Genomic DNA, 17,991 nt, shown 5'->3' with positions numbered 1-17,991 from the left:
AGACACTTAACCGACGGAGCCACCTCGGCGCCCCGTCCCCATGACAGTCAATGATAAAGGCACACACGTGGCACTTACTAAGGCAGGCCCCGTTCTGAGTGTCCCTTGTGTGTACTCATTTCCTCATTACTCCTCACAACCCCGTGAGGTGCTGTCCCTGTCTCTGCTTCGCAGAGGAGGGAAACTTGGCCCAGGGAGTGGAGTGACTTTGGGGCCTCGCGGCAGACAGGCGGTGGAGCTGGGATTCGAACCCCCGTCCCCTGCTCCAGAGCACCTGCCCTTTACCACCCGCTGTATCCTCCCCTCACAGAAAAAAGTAAACGTGTCACAAAACAGTACTCACCCCCACTGTGTGCGATGCTTCGGGATTTTTGCTGTTTTATTCCATTTTATCCCTCAAATGCTGGTCAGCATTGGTGTCCTGACCCTCTCTGATTCATCTCGATCTGCTTTTTGGAAAATCCTGTCAGGTCCTACTCCCCCAGCGCCTCCACATACCCCCACCTCCATCCCAGGCACTGCTCCCCCAGTTCAGGCTCCCCGTGACTTCTTCCCTGGACAGCTGTGAACCCCTGACGCCCGTCCTCCATCCATTCCCCACGTGGAGACCACAGTAATCTGGAAAATACATCTCTGCCCATATCGTTCCTGGATGTCAAACCCTTAAGTGCCCTGATGCTCTTCGGGGCCTAGTACTCGCTCGGTACGTGAAGGTGGTCAGTAAATGTAGGAGTGAATACATAATTCTAGAGCTTACTGCGTGTTTTTCCTCAGGATGAAGATCTTCTCCCAAGTAAATATTTTGAAGTGGACTTTCCCATGAGAGTCACGAGAAAGCTGCACAGCATCAAGTGAGTATGGCTTTGACCACAGGAGAGAGCCCGGCAGGATTCAGGGGCAGCGTTCAGGAGGCGGCCGGTCTGAACGCCAGAGACCTCATTTTAGGGGACTCTTCCCTTTTACCCCCTTCCCGCCTTCCTTCTGGCCCCAAGATCCCCATTCCAAACTGTCTTCAAAATGAAATGTCCCCTCCCTTGCAACTCTTCTGTCCGTTAACGTAATTTCTCTGAACACGTAATAGAAATGACCTATAGTGGTTTAATTTTAATCTGAAATTTAAAAAAGTGTTTTAATGTTTTATTTATTTTTGAGAGAGAGAGAGGGAGACAGAGTATGAGTGGGGGAGAGGCACAGAGAGAGAGAGAGAGAGAGAGAGACAGAGTCCAAAGCAGGGCCCAGGCTCCGAGCTGTCAGCACAGAGTCTGATGTGGGCCTTGAACTCATGAACCGTGAGATCATGACCTGAGCCAAAGTTGGACACTTAACCGACTGAGCCAACCAGGCGCTCCAATAATCTGAATTTTCATGTGTGCTCCGGCTACTTCTGTATCTCCAGAGCATAGAAAGGGGCCTGGCTCAGAGCAGATGTGTAGTAAATAGCGTTTGAATGAATAATGGGAGGCCAAATTGGCCATTTACTATATATGAGATAGTATGGGGGCCACCCTGAGTCCATGTTTTAAGAATTCTGCAGTTACAGATGGCGAGTTTGTGAATCTTTGCTGAGAGCTTTTGTAGCACCATGTGAAATGCTTCACTCAGATGATCTCGTTGAGTCCTCAGAGCCGACTCAGGAATGACATGCTTTTATTAGCAGTTGAGGAAACCAAAGCTCAAAGAAGTTAAGCTAATTTCCATAAGGTTACCTGTTGACAAAGGGGTAGAGCTGAAATTTAAACCCTGACCTCAAGCCCAAGGTCAGATTTTCTCAGTGGTTTTTAACATATACTTCTTCCCCTTCTTTTTAAACTAGTCATTTAAACAAAATCTTAAGTCTTACATTTAAAAAAATTTTTAGTAACCATTAAAACTTTCACCTTGTCCTTTAAAGATGTGTAATTCCCACAAGCTAGAAATAGTTTAAGTTTTTTTTTTTCTAACTTATCCTATGGAAACAAGTTTTGCCCTTTTCCAAATACAAGATTATATTACACGGAAGGTGCATTTTATCTAAAAATAATTTTTTTTAATAATTATTTATTTTTGAGAGAGGGAGACAGAGTGCAAGCTGGGGAGGGGCACAGAGACAGGGAGACACAGAATCCGAAGCAAGCTCCAGGCTCTGAGCCGTCAGCACAGAGCTCAACGCAGGGCTCAAACTCACGAGCTGTGTGCGAGATCATGACCTGAGCCGAACGAAGTTGGATGCTCAACCGACGGACCACCCAGGCGCCCCATGTAGCGTGCATTTGAGATGCGCTATGGCATCTGACGCTGTGCAGCCACAGAATACGACCTAGCTTGTTAGGACACCGAGTCAAATAAGAGCAGGTGGGCTCTCACTTAAGCCTAGAGGAGGTTTCTGGGGTGAAAGATGTGTGTATGGTGGTTGCGATACTGAAATCAGCTCTCGGATGTCTAATTTTTTGCACATTCTGGAGGAGAGCAGAGTCATCACCTAAATGTTACTGGACGTCAGGTCTGAGTAGGAATCGGTTTGTTTAGTTGTCTGTGATTAACAATGGTTAAAATTTTTAATTGAGTGAGCAGAAGCAGGAAACGAGAGACAGCTTGGAAAACACTGGAACATTTGGAAACATATCGCTAGCCTATCTTTGGCGGTTTCTACGTCTTGAGTGTTTCATGATCAGTTTGTGACTTGACGTCAGATTCGGAGAGTAACGCTCACTGACCTACTCTGAGAGCTGATCCACTGAATTTTTCATGTGTGTGCCTAGGGTCAGACGTGATTAAGCAGCAGGCCCTCTGGAGTCGCCCTTGCTTTGAGCAGTAGCGGTACCTACTGGCCATTTCGGTAGTGGGTGTTTGCGTTTTTTCAGTAACTAAGCTACTTGACTCATTTCTCTCTCTTTCCCATCTTCCCATAGATACAAGCCTTTCTTATTACAACCCATTATAGAATGACATTCAGAGGACACACTGCAAATTGGCAACTAAGTAATACAGTATGGGCTACCTCTCTGCTTTTCTTCCCCTTTCTTTTTAAAGATGGTGTGTGTGTGTGTGTGTGTGTGAGCGTGCGCGTCTGAGTCTGTGCGTGTGTGCACATGACGTCATAGAGTGTATACTTCTGCATCACATCTACTGTGAAGGAACTTGAAACAATTGTTTGTATGGCCCCTCTTAGATGTCCATAGGTCCCAATCTGAAATCTTTTGAAAAACATTTCAGTGAGTTGCAAACATTTCAAATATAGGAGCTTTTTCCCGAAAATCTTTCCTTGGAAAAATCCAGTCCGGCAGCCTCAGACCCTGACTCCTACATGGCTGCTTCGTTGAGAGGGAATGCACGTCCCCACCACTGTTGTCTCGTACCTGACCCGCTTCACCTGTTACGTTAGGTCCTTGGCCCCGGGGCTCAGTTTTTCCCCGTAAGTTTTCAGTATGAGTGTTTCCAACAACTCTTTCCTCCCTTCTAAGCCTTTAAAACTAAGGTCACAAACACTCTTCCAGAATGTTCCATTGTGTTCAGTGTGTGTCTGACAGAGAAGTTCAAGGGGCTTATTAATAATTCAGGTCAGAAAACATGCTCAGAGAGGATGGCCTTAGATGGTGGGCACAGATAACACAGGAAACGTCAGGCAACTAGACAGGCCTCTACACCAGCACAGTGCCCTCGTCACGCTCCTAGTGAACAGACTCCCACAGAAACTAATATCTCCTCCATCCTTTGTTTCCCTCGTACAAATTTTAAGTACAACCTCCTCAGGCTTTGCCATTGGCTGGCACATCTGCTTTCTCTACATCGTAGCCGTCATACTTTTCTGTATATTTGGTTAATATTTGCGTCAGAAGGATTAGCTGTAATGAAAGGGTTAGTTAGCACTTTGCATTGCCTTCGACCCATCAGTGTAGAAGCATGTGAAGTAGAAAGTAAAGACCCTGCGTAATCTCTCCCCCCACCACGATAACCACTGTGCAGGGTGTTTTCTCCTGTGGATGGACAGTGTACCTAGAGGCAGGTAAATATCACGCGTAAGAAAATACACATGTAAATAGAATCCCGTGCCCGGCCCGCAAAAGGTTCAGTAAATTTTTGGTGAAGGAATCTATGCATATATTGAATAAATAAATATATATGATGTAGACCAACATGTATTTGTTGAAAGAGTGAATCTATACTTCTATAAATAAATAAATACAGTTATATGTATAATTTTAGCAAAGCGAATAATTTACACGTACTGTTTTGAAACTTGTTCTTTGTGCATCCTAGGGAATCACGGCTGTCTTCATGTTGCCAGATTAGATCTACCTCGTTATTTCTGGTGACTTCGTAGTACTCCTCTGCATGGAAATTCCATTTTACTTAACGTATTCGCTACTGATGGTCCTTTAGATTGCCGCCTTCTTTATGGTTTCCTATTAAACAGTTTTGTAGAAAGCCTAGTTATATGTGCATATTCGCAGGAATTGCCAGTTCAAAAAATTGTACCTTATGAATTCTAATAGCTACTGCCAAGCCGTGCTTCAAGACCCTTTCGACTAATTTGTATTTTCACCAGAGTAGATGCGGGTTCCCTTTCCCTACACCCTCGCTAACACTGGCTACTACCATTTTAAAAAATTCCTGCCAGTCTGCCAAATCTATGAATTAAAGATTTTTCTGTAACTTTGTTTTAAATTTTTTATAACTTTGAACGTGCTAGTGAAACGGAGTACCCTTCCTTCCTTCTGTTGGCCTGTGGGATTTCTTGTAACTTTCCTCTGCTCATATATTTTCCAGTTGCATTGTTTCATTTCCTTTTCAATTTATAGGAATCCTTTACAACATAAAGCAATGTTCTTTGATATAAATCCCTCGTCAACTGTTGATTGGCAGATTTCTTTCTTAGCCTTTCACTTGGTTTTTAACTCTGGGTTTGTGTCTTGTGTGGGCAAATTTTCTAGTCCTGTCCTTGATAGTTTTTGATCTTGCCATCATTCTGGGAGAGGGACAGTTGAAATAAAAATTAATGAAAATACAAATGTGAATGAAAATTTGAGAAAAGTGATAGGCGATGATAACACTGACACATTTTCATTGAAAAATTGCCCTATTTCATTAAACCTTTGAGGCTGTGATTGCAAGAATCACACTATCTATTTACCGCCAGGAAAGAAAAGGTGCTGATAAGTTAAACCGAAACGTTATTGACCGATGCATCCTCATTTCAGAAATGTGAAACTGAGAAAAAATACGCATCTTGAAATTGATCATTTCTTAAAGCTGAAATATGCACGAGGTGAAACTTAAAAGTATACAAATGGGCACACAATGAAAAGTCAGTCCGAATGAGTGAATCAAGGGGGACGTCTGGGTGGCTCAGTCAGTCAAATGGCCAAGTCGTGATTTGGGCTCAGGTCAGGATCTCACAGTTCATGAGTTTGAGCCCTGCACTGGACTCTGTGTTATTAGCACAGAGCCTGCTTGGGATTCTTTCTCTCCCCCTTTCTCCACCCTTCCCCCGCTCTCCCTCCCCCCCCCCCGCCATCTCTCAAAATAAGTAAGTAAATGAACCTCCATGTACCCATCACTGAACTTTTAACTGTGGCCAATTTCATCTGTACCAGTGGTTCTAAAAGTGTAGTCCTGGACTAGTGACATCACCACTGTGGAGCATTGGTTGGAAATACAGATGTCTAGCTTTTGAAAGAATTTGACAAAATGTCTACTTCTGGAAGATCTGCTACATCAGAAACTCGGGGGGTTGAAGCCATCAGTCTCTTTTAACAAGCCCGCCAGGTGATTCTGATGACTGCCAAAGCTCGAGAACCACTATAGAAACCATGCTGTCCGATCTCTCTGGGAGTATTTTCAAGCAAATGTTATCATTGTATTTGTAAATACTTTAGAAGCTATTTTCTTTTAAACATAGTATCTCACAAATTGGCACGACATTTAGAGAGTGGCCAGCCGATCGGTACCAATACTTAAATATTTTACCCTTTGACCTCCTAATTCTACTCCTAGAGACCTACTTAACTGGACGGGTGCTTCATGAGGTCTAAACAAAGATGCTCATCGCAGTGCCTCAGATGGAGAAAATTTGGAGATACCACAGGCCTAATCGTGAGGGCTTGGCTGAGTAAGTTGTTTTATCCACTGATGGAATGCTAGGAAATCATTACAGACGATGATGTCATTGATATTACTGTTAAGTAGGAGAAGCAGTTTTCAAAAGAAGAATTGGCCCTCCTTTCTTTTTCCTGTGTGATGTGTGTGTACGTATTTGTGTGACAGAAAATGTGCTTATGTTGTATGTATGGGTTTATGTTGTATGTATAGAAGAAAGACTGGAATGTTCTATACCAAAACATTAATAGTTGGAAGATGTGATTTTCGTTCATTCCACCCTCCTCCTTCCTGATTTTTTTTTTTTCCTTTTTGCAGTGGGACATGTATTTCTGTAATGGAGAAAAAATAATAATTGAATTTTGAAAAGAAATCCATTGAAATGATCTCCTCTGGATGAATTTCTGTTGAAATGATAATCTCTTCTTGGCTTTCCAGGTGGACACCTGTTGGATTCAAAGAGCTATGCCATTATCGGAGCAGATCTCCGAGACTCACCTGAACTCGAAGAGAAGCTAGAGAAATGTGACGTGAATCCACAGTGAGATCTTGTTTTAACCTCTTACGCGTTTGTGATTTCATGTGAATACGAAATAAGGTCAGGTGAAAGTGCAGCATGATACCCGTGTTCCGTTTTTAATTCTGAGATGTTTATCATTTCATTGCTATGAGGGAGGTTTTCTAAGTCTTTGAGAAGCAATGTTTCTCCTGTTTTCACATCAGAATCACGTGTGTTGCTTTTATAACATACTGATGCCTGATACCATAAAGTTTGAGAGAAGGTAATTATATGTATAGAAACCTATAACTGCAGGGCACCTGGGTGGCTCAGTTGGTTAAGCGTCCAACTCTTGATTTCCGCTCAGGTCATGATCTCACGGTTGGGGAGATCGAGCCCCATGTCAGGCTTTGCGCGGAGAGCTTGGAGATTATATTAAGTACGCGTGTGAAAGCAGTTGAACGGAAATTGGCGCAGAAGCTATAATCTGTAGATTATTACAGTTGCAGTGGTAACCAGCAGCAACCCGCCGCGAACGTAGAAACACACCATTTGGGCAAATGTGCTACATAGCCAGGGAAATAATCACTTACAAATCAGGAGAGCTCTTGGGATGCCTGCGTGGCTCAGTTGGTTAAGCATCCAACTTCTGATTTCGGCTCAGGTCGTGATCTCCTGGTTCATGAGATTGAGCCCCACATTGGGCTCTGTGCTGACACAGCCTGCTTGGGATTCTCCCTCCCTCTCTGTCTGCTCCTCCCCTGCTTGCCCTCTGTCTCTCTCAAAATAAGTAAATACACTTAAAAAAAATTAATCAGGGGAGCTCTTGATAGGCAAGTTTGCCTCACTCCTGGAGATCTACAAAATGGATAAGGAACAGCAGCTATCACAAGTATTAGAATTACATTCATAATTCTCTGGGGTTCATTTGTGCTCTGTGTTTTCCTCCGTGGGCTGTTTTTGCTTCGCTTAGACTTCTCTTCTGAAAAGTATTAATCCTGTTTTTAACATTGGCGATGCCTGCCTCTTAAAAATATATTGTAAACGTGTTTAACTTTTCATTTTAAAATAATTCAAATTTGTAAAAAAAGTTGCAAAAATTGTACAGGAAATTCCCACGTAGCCTTCTTCACCTGGCTTCCCCATGTGGTAATACCGTATGTAATAATCGGTACCTTTTACATTAAAAGGGTTTTTGGAGGGGCACCTGGGTAGCTCAGTTGGTTAAGCATCCGACTTCAGCTCAGTTCATGATCTCATGCTTCGTGGGTTCGAGCCCTACGTCAGGCTCTGTGCTGGCAGCTTGGAGCCTGGAGGCCTGGAGCCTGCTTCAGATGCTGTATCTCCCTCTCTCTGCCCCTCCCCTGCTTGTGCTCTGTCTCTCAAAAATAAATAAACATTTAAATAATTTTTTAAATAAATAAAAACGTTTTTGGAACTGTTTTTCTCTAATTACCAACCTATTGAGGTTTTGAAACTTTTTTTTCCACTCACTTTTTCTAATCGTTCCTATTGATATAATCTGGGGGTTTAGACTTAGGTTAAAAAAAAAAGTGCTTACTTTAAACTTCCTTTTAATGTTTTTCTTTCTGATTTTCAACTTCATCTGCAACTTGGACTTCATTGTCTATCCTCTGGATTTAGTTCTCTCATTCTTTGTACCATGACCCAGTTGGGTCCAGAGAGCATTTGTAGATATATGCATACATATGTGTGTGTGTATTTGTATACACATACATACATTTTTATTTTGGAGAGAGAGAAAGAGAGCATGTGCAAGTCAGGGAGAGGGGAAGAGGAAACGAGAGAGAGAGATAAGATCCCAAGCAGGCTGCATGCTCAGCATGGAGCGCAACACAGGGCTCAATCCCATAACCCTGGGATCATGACCTGAGCCGAAATCAAGAGTCAGATGCTCAACTGACCGAGGTACCCAGGCGCACCTGGATATATATTTTTAATTTCTTTTAGTGTTTATTTATTTTTGAGAGAGAGTGTGAGCACGAGCCGGGGAGGAGCAGAGAGAAAGGGAGACACCGAATCCGAAGCAGGCCCCAGGCTCTGAGCGGTGAGCAGAGCCCGATGTGGGGCTCGAAGCCATGGACTGTGAGATTATGACTTGAGCTGAAGTTGGATGCTTAACCGACTGAGCCACCCAGGCACCCCTGGATGTATATTTTTAAGTCACTTGAGTTATACAACATTTCCTTGTCAAAAAAAGAAAAAAAAGGAAATCCTGATGAACAGTAACAGTGGATAGTCGGGACTGTCGGGTCAAAGCCAGCAGCATTTGTGGGTAGCCTTTCTCTCTAGCGATCATGAGTCCAGGTACTGAGTCTAACTGCATGGGTTACATTCTGACACTAACGTACACGATGTTCTTTTCAGCACATTTCTTGGGTATTTTCAGTTCAGACAATTTACTTCTTTTGAAATTCCCTGCCAATAAAAATAGGCAAAAGTAACCTACTTGCTTTGTGAGAAAAATAGCAACCAGCCATGAGGAACAGCAGCGTAAAGGGGCAGAGAAGGAGGAGGATCCAGTAAAGGAGTCAGAAGGAGCAGGAATAAATCAGCAGAGCTCACACGATTTAGGGCTGCCTGTGTTCCCTTCCAACTGTAAAGCGTTTAGAGATTTCTGTAGGAGTTTATTGCTTTTCCTGTTTCGTAATTTGTTCGTTACTTCGGGTCTGGTAACTCAGACCGCATACTAATGTGTCATTTGCTGAAGACTGTTCGTGTTGCTTTTAATTCTTGATGATAAAAGTTTGTGTAAGAAGAATTAGATTCTGTTAAAGGGATAGCAGTATTTCTGTATTTTATCAGTCAGCTTTTGATGTGTACCAAAATCTCTGCAGCCTCAGCGGTCTCGAACAACTCACAATTCAGAGCAGTTCACAAGTTGCTCAGGATTGTGTGAGTGGACCACTTGGACTGGGCTTAGCTGGGTGGTTCTTCCACTGGAGCCAGCTGCAGCTGAGGTCCCCTGGGGTTCACTCCTGTAGCTGAGATCCCCTGGGGTTCCCTCCTATGTGGATGCCTCATTCTCACGCACAGGGCCTCCCCTCTGATAGCAAGCCAGCTTGGGTTCATTGCCACACGGGTTCAGGCTTCCAAGCAAGAGGGCAAGGGCCAACGTGCAAGTGATTTTCAGCTTCCGCTTGCGTCGTGTTTGCTACTGTTGTATTGGCCACAGCAAGTTACAGGCCTAACCCAGATTCCAGGGGAAGGGAACTAGACTGCCTTGGAGCAAGGGGTCTGCAGGGCCACCTCGTCACCATGCGCGGGCATGCCGGGGGAGAATTCGTAGCAAGCCAGACAAAACCTTGCTCAGTGCTCACGTTGTTACGGTCTGAAACTTTGGGTCACGACGGGGCTCTCCACCTCTTACCGCCCTGATAGTTGACGTGCTATCCGGGGCTTCTCCTCTTCCTGCGGTGTGCACCCCAGGGTTTTCCTGCCCTGCCAGCACTATCCGTGGCTGCCGTTAGAGTCCCGATTTGATGAATACATACTTATGTGCCTTTTCTCTTCTCTGAAGATTGCCAACACTGCTGATAACGGAACGCGTGCTGGTTTACATGACTCCGGAGCAGTTGGCCAACCTTCTCAAGTGGGCAGCTAACAGTTTTGAGACAGCTATGTTCATAAACTACGAACAGGTAAAAGGAAGCTCAAGACCTTTGCGTGCTGTATGCGTTCGCGTGGTGGCTAACCCTCTCTGAGCAACCTCAGTATAAATTTCCACTCACTCTTTTCCTTCCGCCTCTGGCCACACACACATCTCCTTTTTAATCGATTCTAGCAATTCCCAGCGTTCCTGATTTCTTAACTTCCTGCAAACTCGCAGCCAGGGTTTTGGAACTTCTCTCTTGGCCTTTACAAAAACTTTGTAAAGTTCACATTTTACTGTTGTATTAATTATAGAGTCATAGACCGCGATGGAAGGAATTTTGGCTAACATATGGGTGTCAGGGTAGCGAACCCTGATTCCTTCCGAGGCAGGCAGGTGATGCAGTGGAGGAAGTTGGCCAGGTGTAAGGCAGACAGGAGTGCTGGGGACTCTGGTGAACCACAGTTCACCCCTGCTCAGTGCCACCTCGTTGTTCCCATGTGGACATGGGAGCCTGGAGTTGAGAACCCCCAATTTTTCAGGAGAAGCTACAGTGTAGAATTTTAATGTAAAATTCCTAATTTGTAAGATCCCCGAGTCTGGCCCGCTGGTTGCCTGTTTTTCTCTTCTGATGTGGTGGGAAGGGTTCTGTTTTAGAGCTTTGGAATTATTCAGCGTGGGTCCGAGTCCTGGCCCTGGCTCTTATGATTGGCCGGGTGCCCTTAGGCAGAATTGTAGGGTGGTTGGGAGTCCATGCTCTGGAGGTAGATTACCTAGCTGTGTGACCTGGACAAGTTTCATAACCTCTCCGTGCTGTCTCTTTATCAGGAAAATGAGAATAGCAGTCCCGACGTTAATAGGGTGTAGTGAGGAGTAAGCGAGTTAATTTGTACAAGAGCATTTTCAGGATTGCCCGGCTGCTGAGCAGGTATTAGCTGTGATTTGGATCTTTCTGAGCCCCAGGTCCTTGTTTTTGTTTTTGATTAAGTTTTTAAAGTTCTCTACTTGAGAGAGAGCATGAGCAGCGAAGGAGCGGAGTGGCGGTTGGGGGTGGGTGGAGAGAATCCCAAGCAGGCTCTGTGCTGGCAGCCTGGAGCCTGACACGGGGCTTGATCCCATGAACTGTGAGATCGTGACTTGAGCCGAAATAAGGGTTGGATGGACGCTCAAGTAACTGAACCATCCCGGTGCCCCCGCCAGGGCTTTGTTTATAAAGGGATAACTTCTCTGGACTATTATGGGAGTTCATGAGATGATGTGTAGCGGGGGGCACGTGACTGAATACATGGCGCTAATTTTATTGCTTATTTCATTTTAACTTTATTGATTTTATTTTTTTCATCTCATTTTATTTTTAAATTCCATTACGGATGAGAGCAATAAAGGCTTTGCCCCGTGTCACATAATTATGGACAGATCTACGGCTAGACCTTACCTTGGTTGACTTTCTCACCCCTTCATGCTCCAGGCCACATTCCCGTAGAGGTGGTTCTCGGTTGAGTTTTGTTCCTTCCCTCTGTGTAACTGGGGGCATTCCTCAGACTCAGTCTTCAGTCCTGGTGAGTGGACCTAATGGTAGCTGGCCTCATCTGGCTTCTGTAAGTCTTGGGAATCTGTCTTTGCTTGCAGGATATCAGGACTGGGGAAAATGAATTCTGCTTGCTTGCTTTTTTTAATTTATTTTATTTTTTTAGCGTTTGTTTATTTTTGAGAGAGAGAGAGAGAGAGCGCGCGAGCAGGGCAGGGATAGAGAGAGAGGGAGACACAGGATCTGAAACAGGCTCCAGGCTCTGAACCGTCAGCACAGACCCCGACGCGGGGCTCAAACTCACGAACTGTGAGATCGTGACCTGAGCCGAAGTCGGCCGCTTAACCGACTGGGCCACGTAGGTGCCCCTGAATTCTGCTTTGTTTTCACACATTGTGGGTGTTCACCCTGCTCTGTTCGCCTCGTTTCATTCGTGCGTTCTCTTATTCAACATCATATAGCAATGGTGGATGAAGTGAATCTTGACCATGGACCCAGTCACTTGGGAGCAAGCCTGGGGATGTGTCCGTTTTCACTGAATTCTGCAATTTCCTAACAAATGCAAACCATCAGCCTCCTCAGGTGTACTAACTGCTCACATGCCTTCCATGATTTCCTAATCAGTATTTTAAAATGACAAAAACCACATGAATGATGAAAAAACCTGTTTTTTAAATATTTGTTTATTTTTTAGAGAGCGAGCGAGCAGGGGAGGGGTAGAGAGACAGACAGAATCCCAAGCAGGTTCCATGCTGTGAGCACAGAGCCCAGTGCGGGGCTCAAACCCACAAACTGTGAGATCGTGACCTGAGCCAAAAATCAAGAGTCGGTCGCTTACCGACCGAGGCGCCCTGAGTGATGCAAATTTCAGTACTGGTAGAATAAGGGTAGCGAACTTGTAGAAGTTGCTTGCTATATAGCAGGCACCTTCCGTGAGTGTGACCTGTATTAACCTACTTGTCACGTAACCAGGGTGTGGCGGGTGTGGCCGGTGAGGGGACCCAAGCACAGAGGGATTGGACAGCTTGCTGCCCACGGCCGCACGGCCTCACGGCTGGTAAGTTTCAGGCCAGGATTCAGACCCAGGCAGGAAGACGACGGAGCACGTGCTCACAGGCACCCAGTGTGACCATTCATGCCACGTAAGCCTCACACGTCCACCGACAGAGAGTGATGCTCCTTCTTGCCTGCCACCGTTGTCACAGGAGCTCTGGGAATCATTTCGTATAGTAAACTGTTGACGTTTTGGGACAAAGTAATAACAGTCCGCGGTGTATTATGTATGTTTTGTGACATTTGTGCGTATAGATACGTTAATGGTTTTTTTGAAGTGGTAAATGGGGGGCACATGGGTGGCTCAGTCAGCTAAGCATCTGGTTTTGGCTCAGGTCATGATCTCACGGCTCATGAGTTTGAGCCCCACGTCGAGCTCTGGGCTCACAGCTCGGAGCCTGGAGCCTGCTTCGGATTCTGGGGTTCCCTCTCTCTCTGCCCCTCCCCTCGTTCATGCTCTGTCTCTCTCAAAAATGAATAGACATTGTAAGAAGGGGGTTTTAAATGGTTTCTCATTAGATAAGTAACACTACATGCAAAACTTCAAAAAAAATCCAATAGTACAAAAGGGTATGCAGGGAAAGGTGAGTCTCTCTTCTACCCCGGACCTTAGTGAGTCCTCCAACCTGGGAAGCAACACTGCCAGATTCCAGAATTATTCTGCGCATATATAAATGTAGCTAGAGATTTTTTTTTCCCCTAGGGCAGACAGGAGCATGTTATGCACATCCCTCTGTACTGTACTTTTCGAGTGTCTGTTATCTGACATTATTCCACATCTGTATCTGTGTCTGTGTGTCTACATCTGTACCTACATCTACTTGGATGTCCTTTTGCTGTTTTCATGGCAATGTGATATTTCATTAAACGACCATGCCACAACTGCTTTAACCCCAGCGGATGGGCATGTGAGTCCTTCCGTCACAGGTCCCGTTACACATCATGCTGCGGAGTAAACCCTCTTGCAGCTGGCGTGCACGTGGGAGTCTACCTGTGGAGCAGCCGGTCAGTGGTCTGACCGGCTCCCAGGCCGAGCGCACACCGCCCGGTTGCCCCGCAGGGGGCGGCAGCAGACGACGCTCTCGTCAGCCCTGCGTGCCGTGCCCGCCCCCGACTCCGTTGACTGCACTGGGTATTAGCAAACATCAGCCTTGACGGCTCAGAAACAGAATACTGTTGTCTGATTTTGCGTATTCGAGAAGCCCTTCTGGCATTGCCCAGCCTCCTCTTTCCCTTCCCAGGTGAACATGGACGACCGACCGGTTCGGACAGACCGTGATCGAAAACCTGCGGAGGCGACAGTGTGACCTGGCGGGAGTGGAGACCTGCAAGCCGTTAGAGTCACAGGTCGGAGAGCAGGGCGGGGACATCCTTTGGTACCCTTAACCCCCCAGGGAAGGGCACACTCCCTTCTCAGATCAGAGAATGTGAGAAGCCCTGTCGAGTGCCCACCTGAACAGGCAGCTGGGGTTCCACGTGGGCCGCTGGTTCGTCACGCTAAAGAAGTCCAAGACCTGGGCCGCCATCTTGGTTTGGAAAATACACATTCCCATTTCCCATACCCTATTATTCCAGTTTTTCAGTATGCATATTTTCAAACAACATGAACATAGAGGGAACAGTAGGACGAAAACCCATGTCCCATCAGCCAACTTTGGTGATTCACATTTTTCAATATTGTTTTATTTATCCCCATTTTTTGTCAGTGTTGTCATTGGAATATTTTAAGGCACATCCAGAGAGTATAGCATTACCCCCATAAATACTTCCATGTGAATCTCCTACCAGTAAGCATTTTCTTCCCCCACCCTGGGATAATGGTAACATCATTATTGTACCTCACACAGCAGCCGAAACTCCTCCATAGCACCTACTCCACAGTCCGTGTTTGGATTTCCCCAGTTGTTTAAAAAAAAAACAGAAAAAAATTCTATAGGTGGTGTGTTTGAAACAGGATCCAAACGTGGTCCAAACTTTGTACTTGACACGTCCCTTCCATTTCTTAGAATCTGTAATAGAGACTTTAAATATCTTTTATTTATTGTTTTTTAGTTTGTTTGGTTTTTTCTTTTTCTTTTGCTGAAGAGACACCACCCACCCCTGCCCCTATTAAATAGGTGAGATATGTCACATTACCCCTCGAACGCATTCAAACACTCTTGCTCACGGAGAAGTTCCTTCCTTTATTTCTCTTTAAATATACATTAGTGACTTCTCTCCCATGATAACAATGCATGTTCGGTGTAGAAAATTGGAAAAGAAAAAGAAGAAAGATGGGGGCTGGGACGGGCTTTTGAAAAAGGAGTCATCTGAGACAAGTTCTCATGTGCTCCAAGAGTGCCTTGGATTTGTACAACAGTGCCTCGTACCTTGCCTTTTCTCTCCGCTGCACATTCTAGAAAGAACAGCTCCTGTCGAATGGGTGGGAAACAGCATCAGCCGTCGACGTGCTGGAAGCGTACAGCAGACTGCCTCAAGATGAAGCGAGCAGGTACGGATTGGCGAGAGTTAGTTTCACGGCGAACAATTCTGATTGATTAAAGGCATAACTGTTTTTAATGTAAACACAAACACAAAAGAAACCTCAAACCTCCAACACTCACTAGATATATTTTGAACCATGTTAATCTGCTAATACAGGCTAAACCATAGCACCTTGAGAGGAACTCATTAGCCACTAACGGAGATAGGGTTTGTGCCAAAGCGGGTTATTTTGGTCAAAACGAGCAGTCACACCTGTCGCACTCCCAGAGCACCCTGTGCGCTGGCAATTCTGCACAATCCCTGTGTTTTGGAGGAGGGAGATGACATTGCCCAAGGGCTTCTGAGGGGGAAAAGTCTGCTTGCAGATTTTTTCTTTGAACTTATTATTTTAAGAGAGAGAGCGCGAGTGGGGAAGGGGCAGCGAGAGAGGGAGAGAGAGAATCCCAAGCCGGCTCTATGATGCCGGTGCAGAGTCCGAGGTGAGGGCCTTGAACCCATGAACCGTGAGGTCGTGACCTGAGCCAAAATCAAGAGCCGGACGCTTAACCGACCGAGCCACCCAGGCGCCTCTTTGTGTATATATTTTAAAGCTTATATTTAAATGCTCTTTTGAAAAAAATCATACAAACACATGATAACAAAACAGAAGAAGACAGTGTAGAGTACGAAGACCAACCCTTCCATCCTGCTCCCCTCACCACGAGTCTACCACCTTCTCTCAAGACGCAAGTGCCCTTGCCCGTTCTTCCAGAAGTGAGCTACGCGTGTGGAAGCACGTATGTCCCCCACTTGCTCTTGACGTAGATAGTAGCGTACTCTGCACGTTATTTACTCTACAGTTTGCTTTTCGAATTCCACGGTGAGCCTTAGAGACTGTGCCAGGTCGGTGCACACAGACCCATCGCATTCTTTCAGATAGCTGCATATCCTCCAGTTGTGTGAGTGCGCCATAACCTCTTGAACCCAGCTCTCCTCGGTTACAGCTGTGATGCAGCTGTGAGGCTGCAGTCAATATTCTGGAACGTACATCTTTGTACATATAGGGTAAACTCTTAAAGGCAGAACTGCTGAGTGGAAGGGTGTACATTTTAAATGCGGGGTGGGGGGGGGCACCTGGCTGGCTCAGTCGGTAGAGCATGCAGCTGACTCTTGATCTCAGGGTCGTGAGTTCAAGCCCCACATTGGGTGTGGGGCCTACTTAAAAAAAAAAGGAGGGCGCCTGGGTGGCTCTGTCAGTTAAGCATCTGACTTCGGCTCAGGTCACGATCTTGCGGTCCATGAGTTTGAGCCCTGCTTCAGGCTCTGTGCTGACGGGGGGGGGGGGGGGGGGGGGTGTAAGCATCTTCATGTTGAAACAAGGAGTTCCTTGAAACTGGCAAACTCTTGAGGCCCCCGTGGATGTTCTAAGAAAGGGACAGGAGCAGACAGTTGCCACCTGTGGGAATTCTGCAGTCCTCAAACTGCCTGCAAGGCTTGGGGCTTCTAGGGTTCAAGGAGGTTGTGCATATTTATTACTAACGTGGGATGTGGGACAGAGAACACTGATGTGAAACCTAGTCTAGTTAAAGGTTATCGAGCCCAAGCAACATTTCTGAAAGTCTGAAAGTGAAGCTGAAATATACGATAAAAGCCAATGAGGAAATATTACTAAGAATAAGATTGTCAGGGCTCCTGGGTGGCTCAGTCGGTTAAGTGTCCAATTTTGGCTCAGCTCATGAATTCACGGTTCAGGAGTTCAAGCCCCATATTGGGCTGTGTGCTGACAGCTCAGAGCCTGGAGCCTGCTTCAGATTCTGTGTCTCCCTCTCTCTCTGCCCCTGCCCTGCTCACATTCTCTCTCTCTCTCTCTCTCTCTCAAAAATAAAATAAACATTAAAAAGAAAAATGAAAAAAAAAGAATATGATTATCTAATAATTCTTAAAAAAAACAAACCCTCCTACTCGTAATAAAAACTTCTGGTCCTTAAAAAACGACAACAACAACAACAACAACAAAAACGGGCTCTTAGAATCTTCTACCTGCAGGTGGCTGTCGTAATTTAGAAGGATATTCTGACATGGGCTGGCATGGCACCAGTTTTCTAAGCTATGCCGGCTCCTCTCTGTGGGAAGAGACAGAAAGTCACCCGGGAGCAGATTGCTGGTCTTCAGGGGCTCAGGTGAAAAGCAAGGACACAAGCAAGGAGGCTTAAGAGAAACCTCAGTGCAGAAGGGTTCTGTCTTTCCCGGCGTGCTCTGGGGTGGGCGGAGACGGAACGGGGTTGAGGCCGAGTGAAGGGATGTGTACAAAGGGTCCCAGGCCTTCTGGAAGAAACCCCCAGCCCCAAAGTTAGGGAAGCCTGTGAGAGACGAAGTGCAGTGGCCCCGGCCGAGGTCCCTGCAGGAAATATCCCTTCTGCAGGGCAGAAATGTCCAGGCTGGTAACAGGCCACCTCAGGGCCTCAGGGTGGTTCTGACAGGTCTGGTCACCGTCACTGAGACTCTAAGTCCTTCAGGAGCCAACTCAGCCCAGAAGTGGAGGATGATAGCATGAGAGGCAAGAAGTGGAAACTCTAGGCTGTTGCCGGCAGGGCCTGTCCCATCAAGGACACTGTCATAGCAGCGAGCGAAGGCCCGCAGCCTGCCCGGGACCTGTGACCAGGCTGCAGTGCCAGTGGACCGGCCAGGCCAGCCAGCGCCTCCCACACCCCACCCCGACACCTGGCACTTGAAAGCAGGACAGCCCCATTTGAACTTCAC

General features: G+C 46.1%; 1 protein-coding gene across 1 annotated transcript in view; it reads left to right on the top strand.

Annotated features, from left to right (window-relative positions):
* Window positions 1-15,305, top strand: part of LOC131501617 (leucine carboxyl methyltransferase 1-like) — a 38,470-nt gene extending 23,165 nt beyond the window's left edge. Inside the window, 7 exon segments of the mRNA XM_058711915.1 lie at window positions 775-851; window positions 2,889-2,950; window positions 6,514-6,616; window positions 10,116-10,236; window positions 14,010-14,024; window positions 14,026-14,115; window positions 15,168-15,305. Coding sequence (XP_058567898.1) covers window positions 775-851; window positions 2,889-2,950; window positions 6,514-6,616; window positions 10,116-10,236; window positions 14,010-14,024; window positions 14,026-14,115; window positions 15,168-15,305 — 606 coding nt within the window.
* Window positions 15,306-17,991: the final 2,686 nt, after the last annotated feature.

The sequence above is a fragment of the Neofelis nebulosa genome, chromosome 18 (assembly GCF_028018385.1).
Source record: "Neofelis nebulosa isolate mNeoNeb1 chromosome 18, mNeoNeb1.pri, whole genome shotgun sequence".
Lineage (NCBI taxonomy): Eukaryota > Metazoa > Chordata > Mammalia > Carnivora > Felidae > Neofelis > Neofelis nebulosa.
This window is presented reverse-complemented; position numbering and strand designations above follow the sequence as displayed.